The following is a 22,324-nucleotide window of genomic DNA, read 5'->3' on the forward strand; positions in this document are numbered from 1 at the left end:
GACACACATCTGATCTGAACACAGTTTATAGGATATTCTTTTGCTCATGAGATCATTACTGTTAGTTTCACTTCTTTCTTTTAGCATGCCATTAAAATCTAGAAATAAAATCATTAATTTATTAGTGATAAAGCTGTTTTGTTACTGAAAGGTTTCCTCTATCCATGAGTCCTGAATCTAAAAGAGTTTTAAAGTGTTGTAAAGTGATTATTATCATCATCAGCTCCAGTTTGGTCAAACAGAAAGTATTTGCACACACTACATGAGTGTCTCTGAAGAGTGTGTTAAAGTCATTAGTTTATCAAAGTGGATTTCTGAACTAACCAGAATAAAGTTATGTGAATTATTATGAACATGAATGAATCATTTCATTATTAGTTTATCTTTGCTGCTGTTCATCCTCACATTACAAGCTCATGAATCACCATATTTGTGACAAACATCTCAGGAAAGGAGACATATTAAACAATTACAGAGGTTTAATTAAGAAAATTAGTAGAAATCATTCAAAATGAACAAAGATGCCAAAAACAGGAATGAAGAGACAAAATATGAGAATCAGCAAATCATCTTCATCACACAGAACAGAGAGAGGATTTTACAAACAGTCTGTCCATTACTGTATTTAATATTATATTTAAAGCAGTTTATATATGAAGCACAAGAAAATGACATTCAACACTGTAGGAAAATATCCATCAAACCATATAAATGAACATAAATCTGGCCTTTTATTTGTACAAGATATTTGAATCTAAACTTGAAGGTGTCACTATTTCTTCAGGGAGTTTTTCTCTGTTTTCTGAGAAGAAGAAAATCAAACAATGAACAATCCTCTGTGAGTTTTTGCTGTTTTAAATCTTGTTTCAGATGGTCTCCAAACTCAGCAGTATTTTATTGTAATATTGTAGGCATCTCTATTTCCTCTGGTTGCTGCGAGTCCTTCCTCCCTGCAAAATAAAAGCATTGACTGACCTCTCGTATGTGTTTTTACCATGATTGCAGATTGTTCCAGATCAGATGAGTGTGAATCATCAGATTGTGTGAAGCTCAAACTCACCAGCTCTTCTTGCACAGATGATCTGAAGAAGAATCACAGTAGGAGCAGCAAACACTGCCATCTCAACAATAATCACAATCACTGCAGGAAACATGTGTGGAAGAAGAAGAAGAAGAAGAGAAACTGGACATGACTGAAGTCAAGGGGATTCAACTATGAACAGTTATTGATGAAGCATTTACAGACTGACTGATAGTTTAATGGTGTAAAGCTGTCAGTAGAAATGAACGTGTCGTACCTCTGAATAATGATCCAGCAATCACACTGACCTCAGTTTCTGATGCTGCAGAAGATGAATGTTCAGATGTTCATCTGTAGGACATTAACATCATATTTTACAGTAGTAATAGTTGTTTCTCACCTGAATACTTGACAGTGTATCTGACTGAGGTCTGGAGTTGATTTCTGAGAGTAAGCTGACATCTCCACTCTCTGTTGTCATCTTCATTCAGGAGTGTTGTAGTCAGAGTGATGATACAGTGATCTGATGAGAATAATATCTGATATCTGGAGTCTGTCTTCAGATCAACACCAGCCTGATTCACCCACAACAGCTGAAGACATTCAGAACGAACCCAATGATCACATGAGAATTCAGCATATAAATACAACTGGCAGGAGAGAGTCACAGAGCGACCTGGACTGATCTCAGTCCGGTGAGATGATGATGATGATGATGATGATGATGATGAAGAGACTGAAACTGAACACAAGACACAAATCACAGACTCTTCAATCATCATATGAGTTTAAAGGGAGAATCTGTCCTTTTTAAATTGATCATATAATCATAAACTCACCATGAAGAACATGTAGATAAACATCTGCATCATTTCCTTGTTGTTCTCCATTCACATATTGTCTGCATCTGTATAATCCATAATCTTCTTCTGTGACGTTCTTGATGTTCAGAGAGCAGTCAGACCCCAGACTCAGTCTCTCATGTCTCTCTGTTTCTTTCTTCTTTATCCCTCCAGTAATCAGTTCAACTGTTGCTGAATGTTGTGAATCTGTTATGTAGATCCATGTAGTTGATTTGCAGTCAGAAAGATCATTATTACAGGGCAGATGAACATTTTCACCAGAACTGATGAACACACGATCCACTCCACTGGTTCCTGAAACACAGTATACTTGAGTGATCATTATGATATATATTGATAAATTAAGATATAAAACATAAAAAGCAGAAGACGCAGATCATCCAGTCTGTTTTCCTATGAACACAATCATCACAGTCTCCAGAATAAAGTGTTTGTCTTGATCATGTAGCTGTTGAAATCTCTGAATATGAAGATAATTGTTGATCATCAGATGTTTGAGTGACTCTATGTCCAGTATCAGGAATAATACAGTATGATCTGTATGTATCAATACACAACTCTGAGATCACAACGTGAATGTGTGCAAGAATAAACTGAGCATGTTCAAATCAACTCTTTCCAGACTAATTCCACTAAATGTCTTTAGAGAAAATCCAGATTTCTTTACCTGTGAGAAGTGAAGAGAGAATGATCAGTCCCAGCAGACACAGATCACACTGATCAGCCATTTTCTGTTTCTGTCAGTCTTTCTCTTCATTATATAGTTACAGCTCCTCCTTTAATCATCATCAGCTCCTCCTGTGGTTGAGAACTTCCTCTGATCTGAACTGAGTGTTTAAATCCAGCTAGAGTTGATATATAGTGACTCAGACTCATTTTACTCTCTGTTGATTGGGCTCATATAGACACAGTTTTTCCTCTCATGTTACACAAGCTCTTCCACTTCTCTCTGTCCAGCCCACCTTCATCACTTTCACCTTCTTTATCTAGTCTGAACAACTTCATTTCTGTGTGTTCAACAAAAGCATGAATATAATTTTATTTTCAACAAACATAATTTTCGAGTATTGCCAAATTATCATTATCAATCAATTATCAAAGTTTAGTATTTTAAATACCAATCAAATCATGGTCTATTCTGACCCAGTACAGTAGATACTGCAGCAATAGTACGAGCAGTGTGGTAGTGTGCTTTTCTGAACACAGACGGTGTTTTGAGCCAATCCACTCAAGCTAAATGATCATGTGACAAATGACTTTAGGACTGCAGGAAAATGAGAACAGTGATTGGCTGATGACATAAAAATACACACAAACAGTCCAGAAGAACACAGATAAAGATACGGCAGAGAAAACTCAAGAGTAGTGTGACAGTACATGCTCATCAAGCCCAAAAGTATTGAAACGTTTTCAAAAAAGCCATTTGGATTGAGACTGGTAACATGAATCACATCATTGCCCACCCACTTTATCCAGAAGCCTTTTTTCCCATAGAAATTTAAAAAAAAATCTTTGTAACAGAGTTATACCATTACAAACTTTGAATAGAAGCAAAAAATTATTTTAAAATCAGACAATAAGACAAAGATACATGATTGTGAACTTCAGTGAGGGAAAGAACTACAATCCCATGAAGCATTGGAACAGCATAATCGAACTAAAAATGGAGGAATATAAAAATACAAATTTAAAAATGTTGATTATATATATACACACGCATATAAAACAATATCTCTTTTAAGTTAATTGCAAAATATGCATATATACAGAAAATACTACACAAGTAATTTCTGTACAGCCTCATGGGTAATGTAGTTTTTCACCACAAATTCCATGGTTTGCATGGTTATAATATTTTCTCTAATATTGTCAATCTTGCAAGTAAAGAAGTTCATAAAGTCATTACTGCTATGCTGTTTGGAAACATCAGAAGTTGAAGCTTTATTTCTTGTTAATTTGTTGTGTTTATTTTCTTCTAAAAGTTTAGAAAAATAGGCCAATCTAACAGTTTTTAAGGCCTTTCTGTACTCAATCATTCTCTCTCTCCACGAAATGCGAAAAACTTCTAGTTTTGTTTTCTTCCAGCTGCGCTCCATTTTTCTGGCTGCTCTCTTAAGGGCCTGAGTGTGCTCATTGTACCACGGCGTTGGATTAATTTCCTTAATCTTTTTTAAACGCAAAGGAGCAACTGAGTCTAATGTGCTGGAAAAGACAGAGACAATAGTTTCTGTTGCAACAGAAACTAGGTTTATATAATTAAAAATCAATGTCAACTTCCAGATCCCAACTGTTGCGCTCCATTTCAACATCAGAATAGTGAATGAGTTTGAGCAGGTTATCCAGGTAATTATTCAATGCATACATGTGCAAGAAGTAAACTAGTCTGAACAGAAACACACACAGCAGTTCTCATTTGTATAACTGTATTCATGAGTCAGAAGCATATTGACAGTTTTCTAGTACATGTTTTCATATGGTGATTCTTTTCTTCGTGTTCTTATTTTTAAAAGAATTTTTTAAAAAATGACAGCGATTGTTCTGGAGATGGAGTTCTGCACTGTTTTTCCCGGAATGTTTGTCATGGTCAGCTCGACCCCTTCAAATCCCACGGAAACTCAGGAGTCCGAGTGCAGCTCCTAATGCCAGACTTCATCTGAACACGTTCTTAACTTTGAAAAATAATGCAATGTTGTCCATTTGCTTCTCCTTTCTCTCATCTATAGCACAAAACTCTTGGAGGTGGAAAATAAGAACACTTATCAAAGGAGCAAAAACAGACACAAACAAGCAAACACACACAGCAAAACTCTCTCTCTCTCTCTCTCACACACACACACACAGGCACACCTTCGAAGGCAATATATGTGCGTCTCCATGACAACAATGTCTCTGTGGCAACTGGACTTCCGTTCCACGTGATGTCACCGAGTATGATGTCATAACGGGTCCTCCTGATACGGACATTCCATCAATCGCTCAGAATTCGGTCTAAAATACTGATTAAAACAATAGTGATGTTTAAAATAATGATAATATGGGTTATGATAAAATACTACATATAACTGGTGTAAATACACTGCCTCTTTCTCTCTTTCCTTCTGTCCACATGGTCCCGTTCTCTTGTTCCCAAGGCGGAGCTCCACCGCTCCGTTTGTAGCAGAATGAACTATAACAAAGATAAAAGATGACGACAGCAGACTCAAACGTCAAACGGAATTGTTGTTTTTAAAAGGCAGTTAGCGTTTCTTCATCTCAGAGGAAGGTCCATCTTCTGTCCACCACAGAACAGGCGATAAATGGAAAACCTCCATCAGCGACATGCCAGTTTTCCCGGTTATTAGTGTTCTTTAGAAAAAGTCTTTGAACTTTACATTCCAAAATGTATCCATCAGTAACCATGGTAACTCCCGTCTGGAAGCATGAAGGCATTCCCACTTGAAGCTCGCACAGTCAGGCGCGGATCTGTCTGCTGGGAAAGCACAGCACAGCACAGGTACAGATCAGCGGATGCACAGGGATTGATGACAGAATCTAGCAGACTTCCACTCACGTGTCTGATCTGTGCGTGGCTCGTGTGGAGTGTGTGTTCATCCTCTCTCTGACTGCTCCAGATAGACGGCTCCAGGCTTGACAATTCGGTTGCTCTGTCAAGACAGAAGGCATATGTACACTAATGCACACTGGAAAAAAATTATGCACTCAGAAAATAGATACATCATGACCATGAATTAAAAATTCATTCCCTCGTGCGAGTTAAATCCAAAAAATTAGTAAACTGCGGCCGTGATTTACTAAAAGATATAATTGAAGATATAATTAAATGAGGGAACAAATTAAGTCATGGGAACAAATTCTTAATTTGTGAAACGAGGGAAGGAATTAGTAAATCGTGGTTACGAATTAACTAAAATGAGGTAACAAGTCATGGGAACAAAATCTTCATTCATGGCCATAATTTAACTTAAAACTGGGCAACGAATTAGTAAATTGTGGCCATGATTTACTAAACACTAGGAAACAAATTAAGTCGAGGGAACAAATTCTTAATTTGCGACCACGTTTGAACTAAAACAAGGGAATGAATTAAGTTGTGGGAACAAACTTTTGAATTAACGATTTAACTAAAAATGAGGGAATTAATTAATAAGTCATGGGAATTAATTAATTCGTGACAATGAATTAAAAAATACGAGGGAATGAATTAGTAAATTGCGGGAACAAATTCTTCATTCGTGGCCACTGTTTAACTAAAATTAGGTAACGAATTAGAAAATTGTGGCCATGATTTACTAAAAACTAGGAAATAAATTCTTAAATAAAAATAAATCATGGCCAGGATTTAATAAAACAAGGGAATAAACTGAGGGAACAAATTCTTAATTTGTGGCTATGATAATTAGTAAAGCATGGCCTCAATTTAACTAAAATGAAGAAACAAATTAATTTGTGGGAACAAATTCTTATTTTGTGGCCACAATTGAACTAAAACGAGGGAATGAATTAATAAGTCATGGGAATTAATTCATTCATGGCCACAATTTACCAAAACGAGGGAACATTCATTAATGGCCATGATTTAAATAAAACAAAGGAACAAATTAGTAAATTGTGGCCATGGTTTACTAAAACTAGGGAACGAATTAAGTCGCTGGAACAAATAATTAATTTGTGGCCATGACTTAAATTAAACTAGGGAACAAATTAAGTTGAAGGAACAAATTATTAATTTGTAGCCAAGATTTATCTAAAATTTTGGAACAAATTAGTAAACTGTGGCCATGATTTACTAAAACAAGGGAATGAATTAAGTCGTGGGATCGAATTCTTAATTCATTGCTGTGATTTAACTAAAATGAGAGAAATATTTTGTAAATTGTGACCACATTTCCATATTAATTGTGAACTCTTGTTCTCTTACCTTGTGCTTTGGACACCTCAGAGAAAAGTTGTCTTCATTTAGAGAGCAATCTTTAGTTTGAGAGTAAAAAAAGAAATTATTGAACATTTAATGTCAGTCACTCATCTGATCAAAGACTGGTGCATTTTGCTTTAATAAAACAAGTGCAGGTCAAAGCGACGTCACATCTCACCTGCTTCTATGGCACAAAGGTAGTGGTACCTCAGGGTGCAGCCTTTACTGTAACAGCCAAGGGTGGAGCCCACCATCTCACAATGAGAGCAGCTCTGAGGAGTGGAAATAATCAAAAGAAAAGAGAAACTATAACAGCAAGAACTAACATAAACAATACGTCAATATTACAGCAATAAGACGTATTACAACAAGGCTTGCAAAACAAGCTGCAGAACTTTATACTCACTGTGTCTCTAGCACCATCTAGTGCCTCCTGAAGGCCATACAGTCTCCCATTGACCAGGTATACGCCACTGGTCCAAACGATGCAGCCCTCGTGCACCCACAGCTCCTCAGGGTCCAGAGGCACTAGTGGGAGCTGGGCCAGTTGGGCCATGGGACCCAGAGAGTCCAGGCTGGGTGGGGGAGGCTGGAAGGGCAGGGAGGCTTTGCTGTTGATGGGGACAGTTCGAGGTAAATCTTCACTGGACTTATGTCTTCTTTTGAAGCGTGGATGGGATGTCAGTTTTCTGTGTTGGGGCCTTTGTTGTGAACTTTCGACATGCAACTGCTTCAGTATGATTTCACTATCCAGTTCTTGGACATTTGAAGTACCCAGCCCACTCACAAGTTCTGCAGCCGGATCCCAGGTGTGGGCAGTTACCTTTGAGGTAACGCTGCTGGTCTTAGCATGGAGAAAAGCCATTTCTTCACCCATGCTGGGAGAGACAGTGCCAATGGTGGTGGCTGGGGATGTTGGGTTTGTTGCCTGACTTACTGTGCAATCGCTATCAGTAGATGACTTGACATTTTGTGAGTCTCGTAATATTGTATCCTGGGGAGTCGAGTCTGTTGGGATGGATGTCACACTGGAACCTGTGGTAGCTGCCCCATGCTGGGACAAGGTTTGCCGGACTTGAGGTTGATTCTTAGGGAGCTTGGCTGCATATTCAGCTGGGTAAAAAGGACCATAGAGATCCCCGAGATGTTTGTAGTTGGCCCATTTCTGGCAAAGACAGCATAACAGGCGACCAGTGTGCCCAGTCTCTGATGTCACGGGCCCTTGCAGAACATATCCAGATGTAGGAAGTGTCTTTCCTGATTGCAAGGCAGAATCAACTTGCTCTGAAACCCAATTTTCTTTTGTTTTTTCATTTTCCTTTTCTTTTCTCACAAGCTGTGATGACAGTGGTGTATTTAACTGGCCATCAACCCCAGAGTGACCAGCTTTACCTCCACCTTTTGATTTTTCATCCTCTGCATTAATAATTGTACAGACTGCCCCAATCTCTGCTACCTTTTTCTCCACATGTATGTAAGGAGCAAAAACATTATTCCTGGGATCTGAAAATATTCCACACAGGCTCATGCTTCCCCTACTACTCGTTTGAGTGTCCAGCTCCTCTTTGGAAGCCATTCCTCTCCTTCTCCTTCGCTGATTGCCACTTGAGCCAGCAGTCTCGTTGCCCTCTTTCCCCTTTCTCTGTTTATGTTTAGCCGGCTTCAAATCTAACTCTGGCTGGGTCTCTTCACTCTCTACATCCACCTTCACCACCTGGGTTTGAGCAGGAGGGAGCAAAGATGGACAGGGTTTCTGGTCAGGTGGTGTTGATACTTCAGGCACTTCACCTGCAGTGTTTGGGACTGGGACAGACTGAGGTACAGCTGTGGGTGAGGGAAGAGGAGCGGCAGGTATGCTTGTTGCTGCAGTCTGAATTTGTGCTTGGGCACGTTTCTGCTTATTCACACTGCCTACTGGGCGACCTTTTTTCTTCCCTGATGGGAAATAGCCTTTGGGCACAATGCTTTCTGACGGTTTAGACTCTGAACTTGTCAACCTGAGAGAAGTCATCTGGTGCTGAGGAGCTCTGGACAGAAGGTGGTGACCAGGGCTCTGACTATGGCCAGTGGTGGTCCCATAGTAATCCCCACCTGGGTAATCATCAAAGCCCATGCCAGTCTCCTGCAGTTTCTGCCTAAGCAGGTTAGCAGCCGACTGCTCACTTCGCCGGGTTTCCAGCTGTTGATAAGTGTTTGTGAACTGCTGTATGTCAGACAATGCAGATGAAGATGGAGGAGGGGATCCCTGTACAGGACAAGGTAGTGGAGGAGCTGGTGGAAGGGGTCCTAACAAAGTAAAATCATCCTTATCATTTTCACCCACCAAGGACCCTGAAGTCCCAGCAGCACCTAATCCAAAGTCAAAATCTTTTGGCAAACTTCTGAGGGTACTACTGCTAGAAGCTGTCGCACCTGGTTTGAGAGACTGAGAATCACAAGAGAACGCATCTTCAACTGCTCTGTATGGCATAAGATCCTCTAAAGTATGAGAATCATCTAGGTAAGATAAACAGGCCTCCTCTCCTTGTGGAACACTAGCAAATGACGTTCCACCCTCAGGGTCTGGTATGTCAGAGGTGTAATGAGGTACTTCCAAGAAGTCAGATTCCACATGACTATTGTTGAAGTCATTTTTTTTCACACTGGGAGTAATTTTCTGCACGATCGCCTCAAGTTTTAGACCACGACCCTTTCTTGAGGGAAGAAACTTTGCTTTAGACTGAGGAGGTGAGTTTCCACTGGATATAGAATGCTGTGTCTTAGGAGATGGCAATTTTGGCTGAGCATCAGTACTGCTAGAACAATTGTTGGTTGCAAGTCTAGAATCAGAGTGGGACTGAGAGAGTGGGGAGTGATAAGCTGATCCTGGCCGCTGACCTGGAACATCCTGATGCTGCCTCTTAGCTGGAATAGGAGAAATAAAAGATCTAACTCTCCTTCTCATGATTAAAGGGTTGGTTTCAGCCGATGCTCCAGTTTTGGTTGGTCTCTGCCCCTGCTGAATCCCTTGGATAGCCTTACCGGTGTGCCCAGCAGGACTAATAGCACCAGCTGGAGACACTGAGTGGAAAGATTTGGCAGTGTCTTCTGCACTCTTATCTGAGATGTCCTCTTCTCCAAGTTTAAGGCCAGCATTTGTGACTGGTTGAGAATTAACATACTCACGAGGGACTGCAGTGGGTGGTTGTCCAGCTCCATCTCTTTCGGGATAAGCATCCCATATTTTCATGTCAAAGTGTGAACTGGGATAAGAGTGCTGCCGAGATATGTGATGCTGACTAGGCAGAATATCACTTGAAGTTTGGGATTTACACTTCTGTTCAGGGAGTCTCTGAAGAATGTGCCTGTCCATACCTCTTAGCCTTTGCCTGTCAGGAGTCCAGTCAGGTCTGTCTTGAGGGGGTAAACTCTGTGGAAACACTTGTAACTTGTTAGTAGAGGGTGTGGTTTTAGAATATGCTGATACTGTGTGGAATGGTCGATGAGGTGTAGGATGGGAGATAATTTTTGGTCCATCCATGGTGTCACTGAAGCCATATGCTCTGAAACCATCAACTGCCTGTGAGAATGACTGGTGTCTCGGTGGTGAGGACAAAGGATTCAAGGACATTTGTGAAAGATATGGCATGTTGCTGGTGGCTTCATTGTTGCCTTTGGCTCTGCTGGTCTTTTCTAAGTCAGAATCAACATCTACAGGGGCATGAAGGAGCTTATTAGATTCCTTACTGGGTGGCGTGCCGCAGTAACCATCTGTGTTCTGACCTGCAGTTTCAATCTTTGATGAGTCCTCCTTGTTTTGTGCTTTCTTTGCTTTTATTTCTTCCTTGCAGCATTCTTGATCGTTTGATCCAGAAGAAGAAAACGGCTGCTGAATGACTGAAGGTCCAGAGGTCCCGGAGTGCCCTCTCTCTCTTTCTGGTGTTGTTCGCCGAGAAGGGGACACATCACAGATTACTGAGCGCCTACCTGAGGCGGAGGATGTCTGAGATTGAGTGTGACTGATGGGACCTACACTGCATGCCAATGGCTCAGCTTCCTGTAAAAGCAGTTGTTCCACAGCAGAAGGAGAGGTACCATATCTGGAGGATTTTCTGTGCTGCAAAGAATAGTCAGCCAAATTAATGTGCTTTGGAGGGGCTCCTGTTGTGAGATCTAGAGACTGCTGCATGTGGGTGGACTGGCTTGGAGACAGACTGGTTTTGCCTTTTTCTAGGGAGATCCCATGTGTTACGTTGGGCTTATGTGCTTCAGAATCCCAAGAGGGATGAGGAGGGCCTAAAATAATCTCATTATCTGGTCCCTTATTTTGGCTTGAACTTGGTGGTTTTCCAGAGGCCATTTGATTGAACTGGACATTAAGTCCACCCATAACTGTTTGAGAGCTCATTGCAGTAGAACTCAAATTTTCAATCATACTGTAAGGTAGTCTAGTTTGATAACGTTGCTGGGATGTGTCTTGAGGTTGTTGATGAGCACTAGATGTCTGGTCGGGCCGTCCATAGCGTCGATCTAAGTGATGACCTTGGAGGACTTCTTGCAACAGACTTGGAAACGATTGCTGAAACTGAGAACTGCTATCCTGACTTCTTGAGACGATACCTCTCCCCCCCTCCAAAGCAAAAACCCCAATCTCCTTCCTGGCAATAGACCCATAGCTGGCCTGCAGCTGATAATTCTGGCATCGGTTTGCACCCATACCACTTCCTAGTCCTAACTTTCCCTTGCTCTTTGTGGAATTGTAATGTACCTCGGGATTACTGTATTTAAATGACACTGGGTGAGATTGAACAGAGGGGATGTTTTGGCCAAATTCTTGTTTAGGGGAAATATCATATTGTGACACATATGTTTCCATGCACATCTCGCCCTCTCCATTGTGATTTCTTGTCTCTCTCAAGACATTGACGTCACGTCGCTCCTCTGGATTGCGGTGTTTGTTTGGGTAATGAGAAACACCATATCGTGGAGGTTTGGCTTCAGTGTGCTTGCTTGATTCAATATTCAGTTCAGAACGAGCAGAGACAATAACCCCAACACCTCCAACATTATGCTGCTCTGAAACATTCACATTTTTACTCGGGTTTTCAAATCGTTGTGCATCTGTCTCTGCTTCATCATGTGATGGAGAGACTGACCGTCTACTCTCTGAATTTTCTCTATCACAGGGAGGACCTGCACTTTCAACTTCACTATCTTCATCTTTTATCATTTTGATTCGTCTTCCCTTCATTCCATTATCTTTATTACCAAGGTCTCGTTCTGCCACACAGTTTGGATGTGCTGAGTGAACGGGAGATGGTGGAGCAGGGGGATACACTTGTTGTTTTGGGCTGTGTTCTGCAGAAGGATGAACTGATGGTGGTGAAGACGAGGAGGGAGTCAGGGTTTCTGGTGTCTTTGTTTGAGACTCTCTAGTAGATGATTGTTTTGAAGCTGTTGAAATGACTCCAGTGTTGACCTGGAGATTCAATGCCTGTTCTGATGGCATCTGACTCTGTGATGATGGGTAGCTCTGTGGCTCAGATTCATTGCTTGTTCCACTTGCCTGCCTAATTCTTTTACGTTCTAACTGTTGATGCCCTTTTGTTTCCAGCATCTCAGAACTGTCTTCATTCGCTGAGGTCTGACCACTGGCACTGGAATTTCCAGATTTGTTTTGGTTGCTCGGTAAAGACTGCGATGATCCCTGCTGCATCTGAAGGTGATGTGCACTGTCTCTGCTCTTCCTCTGAGGCAGCACGGTGTCTGTTAGCAGCATGTGCTGCACTGTATTAGGTAGATTTTCCACTTGAGAGGTCAGAGCATTTAGACTATTTAGACCAGGGTCCTGCAAGAGTTTGTCATGAGGGTACAGGGAGCCATCTTCCCCTGGACCGCCCCGAAGACCTAGTCCCATTCGGTTCTGACTCATGGCAGCATGACCAATCCCTGCACTGTGGTTCAAACCAGCCATTTTAGTTCCTACACCACTACCGCAACTACTGATACTGCTATTTGAATTGGGAGTGGGGCTCAGCTGAGGTACAGCCTGCAGAAGACGTCCATGGCTTTGGCTGCTGCGAGTGTTTGAAACAGATGGGTGTGATGACGTCTGCAGATGAGTAGCTGCACTATTTCCCTCTGAACTCCCCAATAGTGGAGATGAAGAGGAGCTGCAGCTTGGAGACTGTACAGCAGACGGAGCAGGGGAGGGATTAGATATGGGGCTGAAGTTTTGATGAATGTTAGCCTGTTGATTTTGGGAATGCATAGGAGATTTGGTGAGGTCTTGAGGGGGTTGTGAAGGTAGAGCAGGGCTAGAGGAGACGGATGAATGGGGCAGTTTGGTGTGCAGGTGTCCTTGGTGCTGCATTTTGAGGGAAGGGTCATAACCTGCTCCAGTGGTGTGCTGAGAGGTACGCTGGGAATGGGGAGCATGCTTATGAAGGGACTGAGATTGGGGCGAATATGGAGGATGAGAAGACGATGAGTAGCTTTGTCCCATATTCTCACAGCTGTTTGAAGCAGATGAACTTGTATGAGTATTTGGATTAGACGGAGTAGGTGAGTTATTCATTTTGGCATCTGTACTGCTGCTGCTGATCACGTCGTATCTTTGCGGTGGAGAGTTATACATTCCAGTAGAGCCTGAGGTTGCATTAATGGGGGCATAGTGTCCAAACTGAGGGGGTATCCTGTTTCCAGAAAGCGGGTATGTCCGGTGATGCTGACCTTGGTGTAATCCTTGATGTGGGGAATATTTCTGACCATGCTGGCGTTGATGCATTTGAGCACCTGACTGTACTGAAGTACTATGAGCAATACTGTATTGCTGGGAAGGAGAAAAGGAACCAGTGCTGCCGCTATTACTACCCCCAACTGCAGAGCCACTGCTGGAGCCATAATCCATAGAGTATGGAGAAATCATTCCAGAGGACGACCCTGAACCAGATAAGTGTTGGTACTGATGAGGTGCATGCCCATCCATGTTTGTGTACCTAAATCCCGCACCATACGCTGCTCCGCCTCTTCTGCTTCTTTCTCGCCCACTCACTGAAAAATAATAATCCACACTGTCTTTACGGTAAGAGTTCCCCCCTCCTCCTCCACTGTGAGTGTTTCCCTGCGTCATCTCTCCAGTTGATCTTCTGGATCCATAGCTGTGTATAGGAGGAGCGTGTAGAAGATGCTGTTGGCTTCGCAGGTGCAGGTGCTGCCCATGACTCTGCAGGTTAGGCTGAGCTTGCTGCATGGCCGCATAGTCCTCTGAGGTTCTGGGGGATATCTGAAGGTCTGAAGGGTGGGGTTGATACGGGGAACTGACGACACTTCCTCCTCGGCTAAACCCTGGATGAATAGGGACTGGACTGTTGGGGAAATTCTGCATTTTTGTGTTTTAAAGTTTCGCAAAAGCAGTTATTAGCAATCTTTCTTATGAAAAGGATCCAAATGGCAAACTGGAATGTTTAGTATTAGCTTCACATTAAAGAAACCAAGACACATTTGTAGCAGCAATGTAGGATGCCCCAGCAAATGTCTGCTAATCAAAACTGAGCTTTGAGCTGAATTTGCTGCTCGAGTTAAAAAGTAAACAGTAAACAATGTAAAGATGGGAAATGCAGCAGCCTCAATTAATAAAAAAAAAATGGTGTCACAACTGCCACTGTGGTTTGGCACTAGATCCAAAGAGCTCTGGAAAAAGATAATGAATGAAAGTTTAGTATTGTCACAAATTGTCTATTAGCCAAGAGGTAAAAATACTCCTCCAAAATTACAACTCAATTACGTTTCATTACAAGAATGTCAATATCTTGATACCGTAGTGTGAAAGGTCTCTTTGCCATTTGGTAACTGTGCGAATGGATGTGGGTAGCAGCCATGCAGTTGGATTATAATAGTTCATTGACTGGTTTGCAACAAAAAACCAAAATATTTCTCCAGTTGGCACATGTATTCACTGACACTGAAATAGCTTGAGAAAGATCAATACTTCAAGATCATGATTTCTTTTCATATTTCCTGTGTAACAGGGATTTTCGGCACTCTCTCAAGTAATGTTCCATTAAGGTCTTTGCCAACAAATATTTTCCAGCTGCATTCAAACATTTGTCTTTTCCCATGTTAGTTCCACTCCAGCAGGATTGTTGTTTTGTTTCTTTGTTCGTCAAATCCTTGTCCGTTACAGTACGGTGTATTTCAGTCTAGCTGGTCCTAGGTTCAGGTTTTCCATGGTCAGTGACACGCCATCCAGTTGCTCGTTTTATCCGATCCTTTCAATATGATAGTGTCTTTCTCTCTCTCTTGAAGCAGGAAGCTTGAGACGGTCTGAAAACACAGGGAAAACACAGCAACACTTTGCTTTAGTGCTACATTCATATTTTTTTAACAACCCAAGTGCACTTAGCCTAGAGTCAATTTGTCTGTAGTCAATCTACAAGTACAACCAAACATTTGAATTGCCATGAAACTCTAAAACATATTTTCTGCGATGATGAGTGTGACAGCTGGCCGTACGCAATGGTTTATAATTTAGAAAGTTTAAAATACAAGTATTTTTTTTTTTTACACCGCAAAGGGTGCTATAGCGCAGCCAGTTAAAGTTGACATGTTTACAGCACCAATCTGAATCTGATTTAATGGCACAGGCATCTGAAATAAACAATCGCCCCCTTGAGTACATTATCATCTCAATAACATACATTATATATGTTCAGCAGGACAGCACATTTGCAATGCCAATCATTCTGTTCTCGCTTGCATACTAGTATAAAGTAAGTTTCTGGCCTGAGGCTTTACAACTGGACAGCTTTACGAGGTCCAAGACTGCACAATTTATCAGCGTTTTACTTAACTTTACACTCTGATTTGCAAAAGGTTATTAGATCTTTCTCATGTTGACAAAGCGTGTGCGTTGTTCAAGAATCAATTTAGAGACCATGATTTTCCTTCTTACAGAACTGCTTGATAAAATACATTGACAAATATTAATGTTTATCATAACACAGTTTAAAATCGCATGTTTTCCCCACAGTTAGGTGAACCGATTGATGTATCGTCAGTTTTATGTTTTGTGTCTAAATGATCACACGGATTTCGGCTAGTTTGCACAGTTTAAAGTAGAGTCTTGAGTCAAAATGATCAAACTATATTTCAAGTCAAAATTATTGCAATCTTATTATTTTTATTTTGTCAGTTTGATCGCGCGGATTGTGATTAATAGGCTATTCATTTTTTTTTTTTTAACCAACACATCCCGAGGGAAGTGTCCTACGAGACAATGCTCTTCTATAAGTTGTACTGTATCATATAGGCCTACCTTCTGATGTTCATATTTCGTTCTGTAACTGGCGAGAGGAAGAGAAGATCGGTTCATGTGCGCCTAATTCCGCTTGATCTGCAGTAGCTAATCTGGCACGCGCCGTAGGCCATTAAACAGCAACATCTGTTGTTTAAATTTTGTTATAAAATTGACGGAATTTGAAAGTTGAAAGCTTTTTCATATTAAAACTAACAAAGCACAAAGAGTGTTGCGATTATTGGGTATCTTCTGATATATACGGTAAGCCTGAAACAGATCACAGCAATATAAAGAAGCAAAGTCATAGGATTTAATATGAAGCGTCCGTAACGCTTATTATGGTTGTTCAGAGCAAAGTAGTGAAATGAATTGTTGATCCTAATAAGCATAAACAATTTAGCTTTGCATATAAATTTTCAAGTTATTTGCATTTATAATTGTTATATGACATAAACTTAATCTTTAAAACATTACGGACGTGATGGAGCCCTTGACCTCTTTATTCCAGCCCTTATAAAATCAACAGGCAGTGCTGTTATGACTAAATGAGTGTATTCAGGCATGCCTCCATCTTTCTGCACAATGCTTACTGTTAAAATAAAGTTTAAAAAAGGGGGGTCTTTGATCCCTTTTTTGAAAGCATGAAATACGGTTGGTTGAAAATTTAATTTAAGCGTTGTTGCTTACCTCATATATTGTGGATAAACAAGGCAATTTTCTTAAATTTCTGTTAGAGCAAATTAATACAGTATAATACAGACCTAAATGGACAATTTAAAAAGGGATTTGGAATTGCCCCTCTTCATCTTCATCGAATGGTTTCAGATATTACTACTGCATCTCTCTCTGTCTCTCGGACGCGCGTAGTGATCAGTGTGTAAATACAGCGTGTTCTCGCATATGAACATTGCTCTGCTCAGTTTAGGCTCAATAAACATGTTAATTTGACACATAATTGCCGTCACACCGCGTCTGCACTCCAACTCTGGCTCGCGATTGGAGTCAAAGAAGTGATCTGTATAATGCCATTTCTATGGTGGGACAGTAAATCATTGCAATAAATCGAGAAATGATTCTGGATCGATTCCGAGATTTTCCGAATACATCATGATTCTCCCTCGAATTGATTCTGAGCTTAGTTTTTACCAGCAGATGGCGCTCTAGGCTAGTTTTTAACCACATGCTCAAACGCTCACGAAGAAGAGCGCTCGTGCGTTCGGCTGAGTCTGAGAATGCACTTGCACTCTTGTAATTCGCTTCAACCTTTTAGAACTTTATGAATGATTATTTTATAGAAGGCATTATTTTATAGGCTGTTTCTAAAGCATGCAGCGCCATCTGCTGTTAACAACTAAGCTCAGAATCGATTTGAGAGAGAATCACGATGCATTCAGAAAATCTCAATGCAGAATCATTTCTCCATTTACTGCAAGAATTAATTGTCCCAGGCCTAATTTCTACACGGCCTACATTAAGCTTGCATTAAATAATATGTATTGCAAAAACAAATTGAACTGTGTGTGCAAACTTTTTTATTTAACAACTGTAATTTCTATTAAAAAAAAAAATACATCTAAAATATGAGAAGGGGAAATATTGAACAAGGAAGGGATGAAGGACTAAACTTTTCTTAGATTAAAATATATGTAGGCAAAGTTGCAGTTAATAAATCACAATTTATGTTATTGCAATACTCAGCATTTTAAAACGGTGTATCGTGGCTTGAGGATCCTGGGAAATGAGCACAATGAAAGCAACCGGCAGTCTAGGAAATGATGTGAAAATACGTGGTTTAAAAATAGCTTTAATAAGGTTTTAGTGGCGAATGGCATGGCAGTTCAGTTAAAGCCGTGTGATGATTACAGACGCAGACGCTACCTGTGCCTGAATACAGATTCACAAACCCTTCACATCTGTAATCTGGATTATTTCAGTCAATGAACAACACAGAGTCACACGGCTGCTCAACTGGGAACATTTCAAGAGATATTTCTCATAATGGTGTCTGTGTGCTTTCATTCAGGATCTTAATACAAATCCAACACGAAACTGAGACTGAACAAATCCTGTGCATGTGCTCTTCACTGACCCAACCTCAGGTTCAGCTCGAGCAGGATGAACTACACCAGTGCCACAGGAACGCTCAAGAAGAAGAACATCGCCTTGAAGCTTCCAAAGCTTTAAATTATGATACATTTGTATTATGGATGTTAATTGTCGATAATACATAATAATTATCAATCGTCGATTAAGCAGGGTCATGCGCGCTCAACCGCCAAACACATGATGCAGACACGAGGATAAATGGAGTTATGTTTGGGAACATTTTGTGTTAATAGGCCTTCATGACTGTAAGTTTGTGCATTCGCAGCCTTTTGTTTTGTGCAAATGTAAGTTGTAATATTGTGTTTATTTTGTGCAGCCCTATCTAGATCTGATTTATCTCATAAATTGGTTAAGAATTAATACTCTAGTAAAGCGTGATCATCTCCAGCTCAAACATCAATGCACGATTAATAATAACTATGATTAGGACTGTCATATTACATAACATTAATGAGAACACGATTTTAATAAATCGATTTGAATTCATAGGGTTTAGTTGCCGTTTTCAGCGCGTTGTTCCAGGAAGAGCGCGTTCACAACAGTACACACATCTGAGGCGTTGTATTAGTTGTTATATTTGATTATTAAATACGTCATTTAATAAATGATCACATCAACTCATCCTACTAGCCCTTTATTTAGAAAAGTACCCCGTCATGCTGGTGAATATATGCCACTGCAGTGTTAAGGCTAACGATTAATCGATTGTTAATTTAAACGACAATCGATCATGAGAATGTGTGTAAATTGACATGCCTAATTTGTATTAAATCATCAAACATAACATACAGAAAAAAAAAATAGAACAGACAATACAGAATTAGGGAAAAATAAAATGGAACTGATGTAAAAATAAGGGCCCGATTACTGCTAAAATGGTAATAAATTATTAGTTTAATGAATTCAATTGATTACGCACATGTTTTTTAAAGGGTTAGTTCACCCAAAAGTGAAAATTCTGTCATTAATTACTCACCCTCATGTCGTTCCACACCCGTAAGACCTTCGTTCATCTTCAGAACACAAATTAAGATATTTTTGATGAAATCCGATGGCTCCGTGAGAGTAATGACATTTCCTCTCTCAAGATCCATTAATGTACTAAAAACATATTTAAATCAGTTCATGTGAGTACAGTGGTTCAATATTAATATTATAAAGCCACGAGAATATTTTTAGTGCACCAAAAAAACAAAATAACGACTTATATAGTGATGGCCGATTTCAAAACACTGCTTCAGGAAGCTTCAGAGCGTTATGAATCAGTGTGTCGAATCAGTGGTTCGGAGCGCCAAAGTCACGTGATTTCTGCAGTTTGACACGCGATCCGAATCATGATTCGACACACTGATTTTAATATTAATATTAATATTGAACCACTGTACTCACATGAACTGATTTAAATATGTTTTTAGTACATTAATGGATCTTGAGAGAGGAAATGTCATTGCTCAGGCCTCACTGAGCCATCGGATTTCATCAAAAATATCTTAATTTGTGTTCTGAAGATGAACGAAGGTCTTACGGGTGTGGAACGACATGAGGGAGAGTAATTAATGACATTATTTTCATTTTTGGGTGAACTAACACTTTAATGATTACAACTTAATAAACAAACATAAAAAAATACAGAATTTTGGGGGAAAAATAAAATGTAAAAGTAAAAACTTCATAGGGTCCGATTACTGCTAAAATTGTAATTAATTATTAGTTTTATGAATTCAATTGATTACGCACATGCTTTTTAATGATTACAACTTAATGATAAACAAATACAGAATTTTGCTGGAAAAAATTAAACGTAATTTGGGAAAAACAAAATGTATTTCATTATAGGGTCCTACATACGGTCAACTGTTATGGCGCGTCTTTATTGACGAAGCAATGACTGAAACGATAACGTCAATGATAATTTTAACAACATACTAGCGTCCACACCAACACACAACGTCTATATTGTTGTTTATTCGTCTGCCGCTTTAAATGCTCGATCTCTTTAAAGCAGGATGGATTCTGATTGGCTGTCAGTGTTTTTATCCTTCATCCACTGGAAAAATATCGTTCTGAAAGTGATTCCAATGATATCGTTCCGTCTCGTTATCGTTATAGTCGTGCTGTGCTATTCTCTTAGAGCAGATTATTAAAACTTTATGGTTATCGTTATAGATATCGTTCTTGGTGTGAGAATCGGACCTAAATCGCACCAATCATGGACTAAACAGATGTAGATAGCGCCAGCGATTCGATTACACTCGCACAGACGCTCAATTTTAGCGTACTCGCTGTAGCACAAATATTCAGATTAAACAGTGAGAGAAGGATGATCACTTAAGGACGGATAAGGCAAAGTTTTCACAAAGTTACCCCTGTCAAGCATCCCTCTGGATCTTACAGACGGGAAGTGTCGCGAGCGCAGACAGACGTAATCCATCTATGGTATGTGTGTTTAATTAGCAGTCTTTAATGAGGGTCCCAGGCTCTTTAATGGGATCATCAGTCATGTGGACGCGTGTCTATTGTCTCTCACACAATGAGTTTATGAGTCTTCCTATAGTGAATCCCAATGCAGTCCTGTGTGTGTGTTTAGTGTGTGTGTTTAGGGTTTGATTACACAATCTGTACTGTATAAAGAGCTACACAAATAAAGGTGCAGAAATGTGGATTTGAGATATGCAAATATGTCTACCTGTGGTGTGTGTGAGATGCTATTCCCAGTTTCAGGAATGTCTAAGCACTAGGTTAACGTGACATCTGTCATTACCTCAGGATGAAATAACAACAATAACAACAACAAGGATGATTATGGTGGTGGTGGTGACGCTCAGAGGAGTTTGCAGTGTGTGTTGATCAGATGAAATCACAATCTGGGATTAATGATGGAGCTCGACATGATATTGAGGAACAATCTAGAAATCTCCTCCACTCGTTCCTCTCAGCACATTAGCATTAGCGCTTTAGCATGGCTCAGATTCGCGCAGAAATGCTGGATAAACACGGACAATCCGCCGATTTATAAACGCGTCAGAACGCGACACACATCGACGCTCGCCTTCGCTGCAAATACACGCGATCGTGAGGCGAAATGGCGAACGTGACGAACAGCCAGACTGATGCTGGGAAGCACAACAACGCCACATTAAACCCAGCACGAATGTCTGATAATGTGATGTTTTTTACCGGACAGGCCCGTCTGATCTCCCCGGGCTCGAGTCCCGCGCTCCGCTGCTCCGCCTGCACCGACCCGCGGCTCCCGCGCCGCGCACAACCGCCTCACGGAACCGAACGGGCCTCGATATTCCCACCAGCTCGGATTCGTTTCTCTTCTGCCGTTTTTTTTTCCCCCTTTTGTCTTTCTCACGTCAGGAAACGAACGAGAGGAGCTCGAGCGGTCCACGCGCTCCCGCCCCCCTCACGCGCGCACCGCATCCATCACGCACACGCGTCTGACGCGACAACGCAACAGCAGCAGCAGCAGCAGAGAAATCACATCAGCACACTCCTGAAATAAAGGTTCTGGATTGGTTCCAGGACGAACCTTTGCACAACAGATTATTAAAACATGCTAAGAGCACAAAATGGTTCTTCTGAGAGAAACACCCCTTTTGGAAGCTTTATTTTTAGAGTTTTTTTTTTTTTTTTCAGTCATAATTTTAATAAATCTGATCGCGAGCATCATTTGGTCACGTGTGTTTGATTTTATGGATTATAATAGCTGGATTTGTACTAATGTCTGTCAAAACAGATCTTGTAAATACGCGCTGATTATAAACGGCTTCTCGAACAAGAACAAACGTCTCGCTCTGATTGGCTGGATGAATAGCGCGCTCTCGTGTCGATCATTCGATCACAGTAACAGTTGTATTTATAATGCGCGCTCCTGCCATCGACTCAACAATAACCCGCGCCGCCGCTCCTATGGCTATTTCCATCACGGTTACCATGGCAACTGAATCACAGCGGCCTAGTGTGGATCATTTATAGGCCACACATTCACAGACATCCGTGCAGCAGACATGAATAAATATGAAACAAGACCTGTTTGCTTACAAACACTAATGCTTTGTTTCATAGACAAATATATTATTTTGTTGTGTTATATTTGCTTCAAACACATTCCTAAAATGCTATGTAGCTATAAAGCAACT

At 40.6% G+C, this 22,324-nt stretch overlaps 3 protein-coding genes across 8 annotated transcripts in view; 1 reads left to right on the forward strand and 2 right to left on the reverse strand.

Annotated features, from left to right (window-relative positions):
- LOC125247003 overlaps positions 1 to 22,324 on the reverse strand; it is a 537,225-nt gene that overhangs the window by 348,905 nt on the left and 165,996 nt on the right. The gene's annotated exons all lie outside the window — the stretch shown is intronic.
- LOC125247564 (CXADR-like membrane protein) overlaps positions 1 to 22,324 on the forward strand; it is an 824,350-nt gene that overhangs the window by 232,028 nt on the left and 569,998 nt on the right. The gene's annotated exons all lie outside the window — the stretch shown is intronic.
- tcf20 (transcription factor 20) lies at positions 2,319 to 21,721 on the reverse strand. 4 transcript variants are annotated; one of them, XR_007179731.1, is made up of 7 exons: positions 21,357 to 21,720; positions 7,203 to 15,100; positions 6,975 to 7,068; positions 6,803 to 6,852; positions 5,435 to 5,528; positions 4,732 to 5,353; positions 2,319 to 2,891 (listed from the first exon to the last, which is right to left on the reverse strand). XR_007179731.1 is itself a non-coding variant. In XM_048156975.1 (6 exons), exons 2-5 carry the CDS (start codon positions 14,160 to 14,162, stop codon positions 5,472 to 5,474), a joined length of 7,161 nt encoding a protein of 2,386 aa, XP_048012932.1. In that variant the 5' UTR covers positions 14,163 to 15,100; positions 21,357 to 21,721; the 3' UTR covers positions 4,291 to 5,350; positions 5,435 to 5,471. The 4 variants fall into 4 exon arrangements, 2 of the variants coding, with proteins under 2 accessions (XP_048012932.1, XP_048012924.1); XR_007179725.1 differs by lacking the exon at positions 2,319 to 2,891 and adding an exon at positions 4,291 to 4,616; XM_048156975.1 differs by lacking the exon at positions 2,319 to 2,891 and having other exon boundaries at positions 4,291 to 5,350; positions 21,357 to 21,721.

This window comes from Megalobrama amblycephala, linkage group LG1 (genome assembly GCF_018812025.1).
Source record: "Megalobrama amblycephala isolate DHTTF-2021 linkage group LG1, ASM1881202v1, whole genome shotgun sequence".
NCBI classification, from domain to species: Eukaryota; Metazoa; Chordata; class Actinopteri; order Cypriniformes; family Xenocyprididae; genus Megalobrama; species Megalobrama amblycephala.